A 13,859-nucleotide genomic window follows, 5' to 3' on the forward strand; every position below is an offset into this window, starting at 1 on the left:
TTTTTTTAATTAGTATTAGTCAATTTTTTTATTTTAAATTTTAAATTCTAAACCTTTTTAAAATACCAGCTTATCTTTATTTTAGGTTAGATTACGATTTAATTTTGCTCCAAGTTCCTGTTTACCGTGTGCATTTTATCCAATCCCATCAATTATCCTCGAGTTCTCTTTGCTTCAAAAGCAGTAATATTAAGATTGACATAATTCAAATAAAACCCTTATCATATTGGCAAATCTTCATTAACTAGATAAATTTTGGTAGGCTGATATGTGGTACTCGTAATATTAACATGTGAATACAACGTGGCAGTGTGGTTATCCTCTTATTTATCTTGCCTGTCGTAATTGTGTTCCAGTTTTTGTGGACTTAAAAGATACATTAATCAAGTGCTCATACGCTACTCTGTTTTGTCCTATGTACTTTGAACTTTGAAGTTTAATCACCTTGATGTTGGCCTATGGTGTGGTCTCAAACTCAACTCTCAATAAGGATATATCCAGAGATATATAATCATGACACAAGTTCACTTCATGACATGCATATATGTATATCATGTATGTTAACTAAAGCTATGGAGAAGCAAAATACGAGGTTTCTAGAACCGCAGAAGATGTTTAAGCTCCATAGATCCCTCATGTAGGATTGTGGGAAGGACATATGCTTGACTTAAATACCATAAATAACCTTGGCATATTGCTGTTTAATTTTTGCTAAACCTCAATACAAGAAAGTGTTAGTGTGTGTTTGGATTACAGTTTGTAAACAAAAGTTTACATAGAATTGATTTTACAAATTTGATTTTGATAAAAAATAAGTTTGTACTGAAGTGATTTATGTTTAGCCATTTTTATATCAAAATTGATTATAGTAAAATAAATATAATTTGGATTACACTACTTAAAATCACTCTTAGATAAAAATTACTAAAATAGACATCAACTTAAATAATTATTTATATATTATTATCCTATCATTTTAATTTAGATATTTGAATAATCTTATTAATTAATTTTATAATAAAATTAATATATATTATTTTAAATAAAAATAACATATAAAAATTAGCAAAATAAAATTATATATATAAGAGTTTTTTTTGGTGACTATATATATAAGAGTATTTAATCTGTTATATTTTTTAAAAATTTTAAGTATTAACGTAAAAATGTTAATTTAGTATTTTTTTTACATCGTCTTGTTGGTTTAATACTCTTAATAATTTTATTCTCAATATTATTTTAGAATCCAACGTGTATGATTTTATTAATACCTATGATTAATTTTTTATTTAATTGTTTTTTTTAATAGGATCATAATCTATTTATCTAATGGAATCAATAAATCATATTATAAAAAGATAATAATAAATATAATATACAAAAATCACAATTATAAGAATGTATAATGTCAAATAAAAATTTAACAAAAAATAGAAATGATAAGAATTCTATAAATAATACAATAATATGTCTATATGATAAAATTGGTAAAGGAAAAATAGATGTTTAGGATAAATGGCTAAAAGGTCATTAGTGAAACGCAAAAGCTAAAAATTGTTACTTCTGATAAACGTGGTTTTAAATACAAAATCACTTCTGTGTTTGTCAAACCAAAAAATAGCCAAAAAAAATTAAAGCTTTCAAGAAGTTTAAACCTATTTTTTCTTCTCGAACGAATTTGTCAAACACACCCTTAATTTGGTAAAACCGTCATAAGCAAATTAGTCTTCTATGTTTCATCAACATTTACTATATGAAGAATGCTTAATTGCTAATAGAAATAATGCAGCTTCAATTTTAGGGTTTGTTTGATAATTTAAGTTTGAATATGTTAGAAATTTATACTTTAGTTTAAATGCAATACTATTGCATTGATAGGGCCAGTTCCCTGCCAGCATTTATTATTATTTATTTTTTTTTGGATGTAGCTCCAGCAATTCGACTTGGCCCAAAACAACAGAAACAATTCGCCCCACAACCCAACTCAGTCCCGGCACCCGACCCACATGAAATTCGACCCTACAGGAACCTTAGCTTTGCTCTTCGTCCTCCTTCACACTGGGTTCTCCCAGTGCTATCGTTGTCTCCTTCAGCTCACCTGAGATTTGATACATGTTCCTGATTCCAAGCGCCACCTTTTCGGATGCCATTGTCGTCCCTAATCTGGAGGATTTTCTTCTAAATTAGGCCATTGCTGCGCCTCGCCGAGGATGCACCTTCCTAACCTGAAACCCCTTAACCTAAAACACCTTCCTAGAGCCCTTGGCGATTCTATGGTTTGATGATCACTACCACATCTCTGCCATAACGCGTTCTATGACGTTGTAAGATTGGCTGCGCCCCCACCTCGGTCCGTGTCTGCTCTGTCGATGGCTTCCTTATGGTTATCGTTGGTTGGTTGGAGCTTTGCTGTGGATCGATGTTGCTTCTCATCTTCAGCTGCTTGCTTGTCTCGGGTTTTTGTTTCCACCCTCCTAGGTAATTCCTCTTCCATTTGAAGTCCCTGATGGCTGGTCGAGTCAGAAACCTTGTTTACTTGATTCTGTATACCTTGATTATGCTAAATTGATGCGAAACTTGCTTATGTTCTGATTGTATTCCTAACTTGAGTAGGTGGATTCATTGTCCACTGTCTCCGTAGTTCATTCCCCACTGCCAGTTGGTGAGCTAATTTGTTGCCATCCCGTGGAGTCCAGGTAGCTCCCACATCTGGAGCCTCATCCAGTAATTGGAGAATGTCTCGGATGATTGCATCTGCTTTCGCTATAGGCATTTCTGTCTTGATTGTCTGAACCAGAGGTAAGCAGTCTGTTTCAGTTATGAAATTGGGTATTTGTAGATTTTTAATGAGTATGAGTGCCTCTCTGTATGCTTCACCTTCTGCTGTTAATGCTGATATTGTCTTGAATGTTGCTGTTGTCCCAGTGATAACTTTTTCTTGCCAGTCCCTGACAACAGTTGCTAAAGTTTCCATTCCTGTATCCTTGTGGAATGCCGTGTTTGTGTTCACTTTCAACCTATTTTTTGGCAGAGGTCTCCAGGTAATTCTCTTTCTCTCACTGCTCCTACCTATCCCTGGTTTGTTTTTTATAATGGATCCCTATGTTGCATTATGAAATTCTGCTGTTAGATACTCTGATTGGATTATTACCTTTTTTGAAATGATTTTTGTTTGCTAGAATATATGCTGGTTCCTCGCTTTCTGTATGCATCAACAAACACATCCGAGTTCACATAAAATTTTTCCTTCTTCATTCCCTGCCTCACTCTTAATTCTTCTAATTGTATCCATCATCCACTCTCCAAAAGATCTTACATTATAGGCCGTAGGCACAATTTGAATGCTGAATCTGAACCACACCGCTCTAGTCCACAGACACAATAGTAACGCTTGTTCAATTGTTTCGTCCTCTTTTTGGCATATACTGCATGAGGGTGTTGTTGTAATTTTTTACTGATACAAGTTCGTATTTACTGGCATAATTCTGTGCACTGCTTTCCATAAAAACATTCTAATCTTTTGAGGCACCGGTAGTCTCCAAATGGCCACCCAAACCTCCCTCCAATCTTGACTAGTCGAAACTTTGCAGATTCTTCCCTCTTCCTTTGCATCCTTCTCCTCCTTTGCAGCATGGTAACCAGTTCTCACGGAGTACTGTCCATCATTTCAATGCGACCAAACAAAGTGATCCTTTTGATTAATCAGGTTAATGGGAGTTTTGATTATTAGTTCTGCTACATTTCCAGGAAATATGTCTTGAATTTTGTTCGTGTCCCAGTCCTCCCCGTCTTTTATCAACTCACTCACTCTTCTAATACCCCCTTCTCTGCCTCTCCCCAATTTTTCTATTCCTGTCACCCAATTGTCTTCCCAAATATCTATCTCCGCTCCATTCCCTATACTCCACCTTCCCTTCCATCTAAGGAAGTCCCTTCCCTCCAGCAAGCTCCTCCATATCCACGATGTGTTTCTTCCCTTTCCCGCCTCCCATAGACTGTAATTAGGATAATAAATGGCTTTTAGTATCCGAACCCATATTGCATCCTCCTCTTTTAATAGCCTCTATGTTTGTTTATCCATGTGTGTAATATTTTGGCATTCTAAATCCTTGAACCACAAGCCTCCGTTTGTTTTACTCTTAGTCATTTTCGCCCAACTCTTCCAGTGAATGCTTCTTTCCTTTCCATTGTTTGTCCATCAGAATCTGGCAATTGTTGCTTCAATTCTTTTACAAAAGGCTTTAGGGAATTTAATGACATTCATGGCATTAATAGGAATTGCATGTATTACTGCTTTTATCAGAACCTTCTTTCCTGCTTGATTTAATAGTTTCTCTTTCTATTCTTGCATCTTGTCTAGCATCTTTTCCTGTATCTACTCCAATGCCCTATTTTTGGATCTTTCCCATCTCGCTGGTAACCTTAGGTATCTACCCGGATCCTCCCATAATGTCATTCCAGTTATTTGCTCAATGTTCACACTCGTTTGTATTGGTACCTGCCTTCCAAATATCAGCTCAGACTTGTCAGTGTTGATTCTTTGTCTTGATGCCTCTGTATATTTATTTATAATCTGAATGAGTTGATAAATCTCCTCTTCTTGCACCCGTGCAAAAATAATACAATCATCAGCGAATAATAGGTGAGTAATGACAAGAGCTGTTGGAGCAAGCCTAATTCCGGATATAAGATTTTTCCTCCTCGCCTTTTCCATGAGAATAGTAAAACTCTCAGCAGCCAAAATAAATAAATAGGGCGATAGGGGATCTCCCTGTCTGAGACCTCTTTGAGGATAGATCTTAGTTGACAACTTTTCATTTATTTTGAATTTATAACTAGCGCTTTTCACACAGCTCATCATCAACCTGACCCAATCTTTGCTAAAACCGAACTCTTCCATGACCCTTTGGTAGAAAATTTTATTCCAGTCTGTCATATGCCTTATTCATATCCAATTTGATGGCTATGTCATTGGTTCCAAGATTTCTTTTTTTGTTTAATTTATGAAATGCTTCCTGTACTATTACTATATTATCTTGTATAAGTCTTCCTTTTACAAAGGCACTCTGAACCGGAGATATAATAGCATTTAACACTTTCCTTAACCTCCCCACTAAGACCCTCGTTACAATCTTATACATGAAATTACAACAGCTTATAGGTCTAAATTGATTCAGGCTTTCCGGTTGACTCGTTTTGGGTATTAACACAACAGTTGTTTCTCCCAAGTCCTCCAGTAAGCTACCCTCTCCAAAAATTTGTTTGACTATCCCACACACTTCTTTACTCAAAATATCCCAGTGTTGTTAAAAAAAATCCATTTAATCCATCTGGGCTTGGAGCTTTTAAGCCACCCATGCTAAACACCGCTTCCTTAATTTTCTCATCACTGATTTTCGCCATTAACTCCTCATTCATCTCTCTTGTGTCTCTCTTAGAAATTTCTGTTACGCACTTTCCAGGTTTCTATCTCCTTCTGAAGTAAACAGCTTAGTAAAATGTCTTTCTACCATTCTCATTATATTTACTTCTTCTTGTATCCACTGTCCTGTCTCATCTCTCAATTTGTCAATTCTATTCCTAATTCTTCTCTGAATAGTTGTCGCATGAAAGAAGGCTATATTTTTGTCACCCCACTTTAAACATTTCAGCCTTGATCTTTGTCCCCAATATTTTTCTTCTTATTTCCAGAGTTATGATATTTGATTTTTCAGCTCTCTCTCTCCCTTCTTTGATCCCCTTCCGTCATACATGTCTTTTGAATTTGATGTAGCTCTATTTTCTTTCTTTTTATCTCTTTATCTGCTCTCTTAAACTTCCTATTACCCCATTCCATCAACTCCCTTTTGCATCTATTCCCCTTTTTTGTAAATTGATTCCACCAGTTTTTATTTCCGTCATTCAGTTGCCAACTCCTCTTGATCACCTCTTTGCACTCCTCATGTTCTGCCCATTATCATCTACAAACCTTCTCAAAGTTTATAAATAAATTCTTGGTTGTGGATGAATGCCTACCTTCTCATCTTGACTTAAAATATCATTGAAGTCCCCCAAATAAGCTTGAGGTACTTCCTTATTTTTGTTACTTACCGTAATTTCCTGCCACAGTTTTCTTGCTTTTGGAAAATTGGATTACCATACACGAAGACACCCTTCCAATTCAAATCGTTGTTAATGTTAATATTTACTTTAATATAATTATCACACCACTCATAAACATTGATATTAGTATTAGATTTTCATAGCGAACTTAGACCGCCGGACAAGCCCCGGAGTTCCACGCAAAACATATAGTCAAAATTAAGCTTTCTTCTTACCCTATTGATTTTTTCCTTACTAGCACTAGTTTCCATTAAAAACACTATTAGCGGCTTTACTTTTTTACATAGCTCATGTAACTCAGAAATTGTCGGGGCAACCGCTATTCCCTGACAATTCCAGCTGATAATACTCATGACTGAGGTTGGGGCATGTTAAGGCCCGCCTCCTCAGCCATTTGTATTCCCCTAATCTTACTAGACTCATGCATGGATAACTCATACTCCCCTGTGTCCAGAGCTATATTGCCATTCTTCATTTTCTTGTGCTCCCTGTCCTCTTGTTCCTCCTTCCAATCCTTGTATGTAAGCATTGGCGCCTGCCTGTTCTCTCGTTTTCTTTTCAAATACAACTTCAATTCCAACTTCTTGGCTAGATGTGTTTCCCAATCTGCAGGTACCTCGGCTGTTTTGTCTTCATCTTCATCACTTGCTAATTTCACATAGTAGACGTTTTCACCCTAGTTGACATGCTGACCGACCACTTCAAGCTCTTTATTCTGTGCCTCCTTGGATGGCTTGTTTAGTTCATCTTCTTCTATTCCTCTTTTCACTTATTTCTGGTATTTCTTGCTCTCCATTCTACCTTCAAACGTCTGCTAACATGAGCCTTTTTAATTCCTGGCCTATGGTTTCTTTTTCTCTTTTATCCTCCTGGCCCAACTTTCAGTCTTCAATTTTATAGCTATTCACCTCCCTTTCTTCTGTTGGATAATTATTCAGCCCACTTCCTCTAATGTTCCCAACTTGCAAAGGGTTTACTTTTAAGTTAGGCCCAATATCCTTTCTTAGTCCGTCTCCACTTAACTTCTGAGCCTCTTTCCTCTTATCTCCCTTCTGGGCTTTTATGTTATTGGCCCATTCATTATTCCTTTCTCTTATCTCCTTAATAAGATTTTTAAATTAAAGGCTACTCCTAGGTCAAGCTGCGTATCCCTTTCATCCTGAAAGTCGGAGATTTTTGGTACTTCCTCTACCTGCTCTTCTGCCTGTGCCATCTCTTCTTCTCTACTTGTTTAGTTTTCTCAGACGCTTTCTTCCCTGATTTTCTGCTGCAGTGTTCGCGCAGCCCTTATCCTACTCTCCTCAGAGCTCTGTTCTTTACCACTCTCTCGTTCAAGGCCCTGTTGCTCACGCGCCTGCACCTCCCCTTCCTCTTTTCCTCCATGTTGTTTTGAAATTCCTCCTCCCATGGTTGGACCTGGTCAAATTTGACCTACTCCTAGTCCTGGTGAGTGCTTCTTCTTGGTTGGATCAGCATGCCATGGCTGTTGGATTTTTGCACATTTTATTTTAGTGTCCTAATATACCGCAGTTGAAACATTAGCTGTCCGGTAGCCTTTCATACTTGAAGAAGACCCACAGTGGTGGCATCTCCTCTCTATCTAACTAGAAGCCTGTTGGCAGAGCCTTGGTAATGTTAATGCTAACCCTTATCCTCATATATGATCTCGTAAGAACGCCATCCACTTTTCGATCTTCAGTCTCAGTCAATACTCCCAGCATCTCTCTGATAACAGTGCCTGTATCCTTTTTCATGAGGTCATGTGGAATACTATGCACTTGAACCCAAAATTCTATGAAATTATGATCTACTTCAAACACAGATTCTCCCTCCCTCCAGAGTCTGAGGTTGACCATGTTTTCTTTGACATTCCAAGGACCATTCTGAATAATCTGCAGCCCTCTCTTTCTATCTTTAAAGCTGAATAACATATTTTTTAAACTAATATCAGTAACTGTCACTCCTTATGAGTTTCCCCACATTCCCAATAAAGCATTCTTGTATGTTTTGAAACTTATCTCTTTATCACTTATTATCTTCCCCACCATATTTAAGCAGCCTCTCTTGTACCCCAGTTCTCCAGGTTTGTTGAACTTGTTGACTTTTTCTTCAATGCTATTCATATTGTGAGTTTCTGAATAAAAGTAGTTGTATATTTCAAGTTTTTCAGTGTTTTTGAAAGCTCAGGTTTAGTGATGTATGTGTGAAAATATGGTTGTAGGTGTTGAGAGAAGAATGACTCTCTATTGGAAAAGAACCTGAAGTTCTCAGAAGACTCTCCTATTGAGAGAAGAAGAGCTCCCTATAAGAAAAAACTTACTTTTAGGTAGTAGTTTCCAGTGTTTCCTGTTAGCATTTGGTTAATTGGTTTGATGCACTATTGGATTGCTGGAGAACATTTTTGGTTGATAAAAAGCTAACTTTTTTTTCTCCCATGGTCGGATCGATAATAAAAGGTTAGAATTTAGAACAAACAAATAAATGAATTTTTAAATAAGGGCCGAAGCCCAAAGAAACAGTTAAACCAGGATAACCCATAAAAGACCATGGCCCAATAAATTTGAATTGGTAGTATAAGGAGATCAGTGAATTCCTTTATCAAGAATAAAAGGGAATGGCCAATGAGCCATAGCTCACACGACATTCCGCCCCCTCCCCATCTCAAAGGTTTCGGGTTCGAGTCTTACCAGCTGTAAAAATTGGTAAGTATGTGAGGAATGTGTGGGTATGTATTGTGTACCTAAGATTGGGAGTTGTTCAATCCACCGACCAAAAAAAAGGTGTGCAATGAAACCCAGTAGCACTTGGAGGCTTTGTTCAAGTGGAAGGTTTTAGGCCTCCTACAAAGTATATTTGGGTTCAGGGCTGTTATAGCTGAGTTAGTAGAGAATAAACTGAAAAAAAAAAAAAACCAACTTTCGTACCCCGGATGATTAGTGCTTTATAATCTTGGGCTTTTATCCCTATTTTAATACCAAAAATAAATTAGTTGAGGCTGTATTCCAATGACAAATTGTTTGCCTCCAAAGTTGCCACACCAGGCTCGAACCCAAGTGATTAAAGAGCCATATATTGTGTGTGTCAGTGTGTGAGTAGGTGAGAGTCTGTGTTATGACAAAAAAAAAAAAAATTATAAAAGAAGAACATCACCTATAAGGAGAAAAGAAAAAAAAATCCAAAAATATGTATAAGGATTTCATTATTTAGATTGACAATTCATGGGATGGAAGGCTTAGTATTTAGTAATATAATAATAATAGATTTAACAAAAATGTTATGTATGTATACTCTAAAAATTAAATTTTATTCTCTTTTAACTGAATTTATAATTTAATATTAAGCATCCACTCCACTTTTGATCCATTGAAGTTGGAACAGGTAGATTTAATAGTTGTTTGCTTAAACTTTTCAAGCAAGTCTATAAAAATTTAAAAGAGCTTCAACTTCACCAACTGCATACATTTCTGATTTAGTAAGAAGTGTAGTAATAACTAAATATTCTTCAAGTAATCCTTCGCATATTGCTTCATTGTAATCCTCAGAACTCAAAATGACAAGTTTCTTGAATTTAGCCAAGTAATCTTTGGCATAAACATTGAGTTTCTTCCCATTTTTAGTTTTATTTTGTTTGAAGCAATGAAGTTCTACTGCAATATGCAAAGGCACATTTGATTATGCAATTCTTGAAATCATCATCATCCATCGATAATGACAATCAGGAACAAAGATTATAATCTTGAAGCAATCTTGATGTTTGATAAAAGACTTTTCAGTAAGTTTATACGCATCAAAATCAAATTCAGATAGCTCTTTGTTTGGTAGAAGATGTCCTAAAAATTTTGACTCCGAATTTTAAATAATGCAAACTGCTTTTAAGTTATAAAATTATTTTTATGAAGCTTATTAGGAATGAAATAGAGGAAGAATTTTCGTATTAAAATTATAAGAATTAAAAATATAATAGCCATAATGAAAATAACAAGATTGAGATATTAAAATTTTAAAATTTAGGCTCTTGATATCATATTAAAATAGTGATAAGAATAAAAATATTGTAAAATTATGAGTGAAAAAAAATGAACATAGTAAAATCAAATTAGAAAATTGTGATTATTATAATCTTAATTGTACAAAAGCGTATGATTATACTTGTATATACATTAGGGAGTGTACGAAGCAGAGAGTAGAAAACTGTGTATAGAAACTTTGGATAATAAGCATAACTGAAAACAGTTTTTAATAACAGAAAGTTACTGCTACTCTATTAAAGTACCTACTGAATTGTTTATAGTACATGTGAAAATTTTGAAGCAAGTATTGGCTCTTGTTCGAAAGAGGAAAAGAAATAAATGGTTATTGTTGTCGAGAGATGAATTGGTAGAGCAAGAATTAGGTGTCATGTGACATGCCAATAATCCTGTTGGCTCCCACAGTTGTGTTCAGTTCAGTGGGGTTCACCTTTTGGAACCCTCCACGTACAACGATGCTTAGTGTTAAGAATAGATTAGTGGCTGGTGTTTCACGCACAAAACTAAAATTATATTATAATAAATATTATGCCAACGCACTCCTCCTCCATCCGCTCATCCACTCACTACCTACATGATATGTTCTTTCCTTATAGTTACGTATACCCTAAATCCATCACATCTATCTAATTATCGGTTATAAACAAATACAATCCTTTTTAATTTGTCAAGTCTATCTCCCCAAAACAATTAAAAGGACATAGAGAATTTAATTAAGTTTAATTCAAAAATATAAGAGTTTTATTTAAAAATTTGTTACTGATTAATGAATTTTTACATATACAAAATAGAATTCGTGTAAGTGAACTAATAAATTAATTACTAGATTAATCTAATTTGATTTAGATTAGTAGTATATTAAGAATTAAGTAATTAAGGATTGAGTGTTGATATGAAGTGAGGATAAGAGAACAGGTTGTAGAATAATAATGGTGTGAATGAATGGAAATGATTGTGTTTGTCGGTTATCCATAACATGTGGGAAGTAGGCAGATCAGATGCGAAGTTGAGACTTCAACTGCTACGTGTCACCATTTGAAACTACTTCACTTTATATGCCTTGCGTGTCGCCATTTCCAACGCCTTTCCTTCTTCTCCTCGTTGCTCTCTTTTTTTTTTTTTTTATATTTAGTCACTCTTCTTTACTCTCTCTCTCACTTATCCTTAACACGTTTCAATTGTTTTACCTGGATTGTTAATTAATTCAAAATATCACATATTCCACATAGTTCTAGAACTTATTGTATGTGTTGAATCAAAATGCACGGAGATAACAATCATGGAAAGATACCTGATTGAATATATATGACGCAATATTTAGGTGTATATAAAATGCACGCGCACGCACGCATCTACAGTTCCACACTTAGCTTCAATTTTCTCGATCAATATACTCTACTTTTCCAAATAGTTCCAGAACTTGGCTTACATTTCACTAAAATCTTAATTGGGATAATAAAGGACTATTTGATTATGACGTAATATTTATTATTGAAGTTGATCATAGAGTAATCATCACTTCACAGTTCACAATTACTTTTCTTTTGGAGTTTCCTGTGTGGTATTTTGGCATTTTTCAAACGCCGTTAACATTCTTAAGCATAACAATGTAAATATCTTATTAAAGCTTTCTAATAGCAATTACAACCATATTTCAAGAAAATATTTTAAAAAATTAAAAAAATATTAGAATTTATTATTTTAAAAATAATTAAAAATAATAAATTCGGATAATTTTTTATTATTTTTTGTATGTGTTGTGTTGGAAAAAGGGTATTGGGACAGGTGGCGAGTGTTGAAGGTGGGTGCAATTGTTAGCTGTATTATTGGGTGTGTGCCAACCAACGAATCAACAACGATAACTGATCCATTGCACAGTGGAAGTTGTTGTTGAAGCCACGAAATGTAAAGTGAGAGAAAGAGTAAGTAATAGTGATGATGAGGAGTGTGACTCTCACGCATATCCTTACTCTGATCCAAGCCATGACGAATAATCAATTACCCTTTTCTTTTTTCGCCACGAGGCGTCTACACTTTTTTCTTTCTCATTAACACGTCAATTTGGTCAAATACGTTGCCTTCTACGCTTCTTTACAATAATCCCTTCTCATTACTCTAACTTCTACGCGTACGCCTACATGCACTATACGCTTCGAGCCATTTTATTATTCTTTTCTCCTTCTCCTTCATTAATTAATATTACTTCAAAATACATCAGTTAATCAAGTTGCTTAGCTTGCAACAAGTTGTAAATGATTGAACTGATTTAAATTCATTACTCACCACATTAATTTCACAAAAATGAATGAATGCTAGTACTTTTGTTTCAATAATGGTGTTTACTTTTCTTCCCTTTTCCCGTTTTCTTTATTCCAATAATATTAGGTATAACCACTATAATTAGCGTTGAATGTGCAAATTGTGAGGAGGAGGATGACAATAATAATACTGAATAATAGATTATTCTTGCCAAAATGTCAAGATATTTTTCGTTGACATTTAAAAGACCGAGCTGGCATTATTAGTAACCATAATCAAGGAGTTAGAAATAAAGAAAACAAAACTATGTAGTAGCTAGTAGATTAGTAATAATAAGTACTAATTAGAATTTAGAAGTCCACCAGAAATGGTAAAAAGAGAACACGAATAAAAATTTGACATTTTCTTATCCAATTGGGGGATAGAAATTAGAAAATTCCAATTAATACGTAATACCATACATACTCTGACCATAGAAAATCGTGTTTTACACGGAGAAAGAAAGAAAAGTGAATGAGATTAAGATTAGATGAGATAAGAGTAGGCAATTATTCACATTTGACATTCCCACAATAAGAGTGAGCATGATGACCATAACCACCATTCACCGTGTGCGGGATTAATTAATGGCACGGCAACTGCACATTAATAAAATTAAATTAGAAAGAAAAAAAAAAGAAGAAGGTAGAAAGTGCAGGGAGAGTAGAGGGGCATCACGTAGCATAGTTTTGACTTTGAAAAAGTCATGGGGAGGTGTTTTTTTCATGAGTTCTCTCTCTCTCTCTATGTGTATATGCTTTAGTTGACCGACTTTTGCTTTTGGTATGATAGCAAGTCACCACTACTCAACACTCAAACACTCACCACCGAGTCACCAACTCATATTCCTATATAAACACACCCGAGCACACTTTTCTCTCATCCACTCATTCACTTCAATACAACACACACTGCTCTGTTCCTACTCTCTTTCTCTCTCTCTCTCTCTCTCTCTAGTTAATAAATTAAAGATGGCTTTGGAGGCTCTGAACTCTCCTACAGCTGCAGGAATCACTCCTTTCATTGCAAAGTTCCAAGATCAAGAAGAAGAAGAAGAAGAGCTTCATCAGCTGCGTGAGCCGTGGGCCAAGAGGAAGCGATCAAAACGACCGCGTTTCGAGAACCCTCCCACCGAAGAAGAGTACCTGGCTCTCTGCCTCATCATGTTAGCTCACAGCGGCAACAAGGTCACTGCCACTACTCTTAAGAACGAACAAACAGAGTCTTCATCTTCACAGCAACCACAAGAAGGATCATCGTCGCCGGCTCCGGAGATCAAGCTTACTCACAGGTGCACCGTCTGCAACAAGGCCTTCCCTTCTTACCAAGCACTCGGCGGACACAAGGCCAGCCACCGCAAATCATCCAATTCTGAAAACAACACCGCCGCCGCCACCGCCACAGCAGCTGCAGTCAACAGCGAAAACGTGT

The 13,859-nt window shown here is 35.6% G+C and overlaps 1 protein-coding gene across 1 annotated transcript in view; it reads left to right on the forward strand.

Annotated features, from left to right (window-relative positions):
• Positions 1-13,231: 13,231 nt before the first annotated feature.
• The window catches only part of LOC107467374 (zinc finger protein ZAT10), a gene marked incomplete in the record, with an annotated part of 1,273 nt that continues 645 nt past the window's right edge, over positions 13,232-13,859 (forward strand). The window contains 1 exon segment of the mRNA XM_016086451.3: positions 13,232-13,859. Within this exon segment, the coding sequence (XP_015941937.2) occupies positions 13,400-13,859 (460 nt within the window).

Source organism: Arachis duranensis, chromosome 9, assembly GCF_000817695.3.
Source record: "Arachis duranensis cultivar V14167 chromosome 9, aradu.V14167.gnm2.J7QH, whole genome shotgun sequence".
NCBI classification, from domain to species: Eukaryota; Viridiplantae; Streptophyta; class Magnoliopsida; order Fabales; family Fabaceae; genus Arachis; species Arachis duranensis.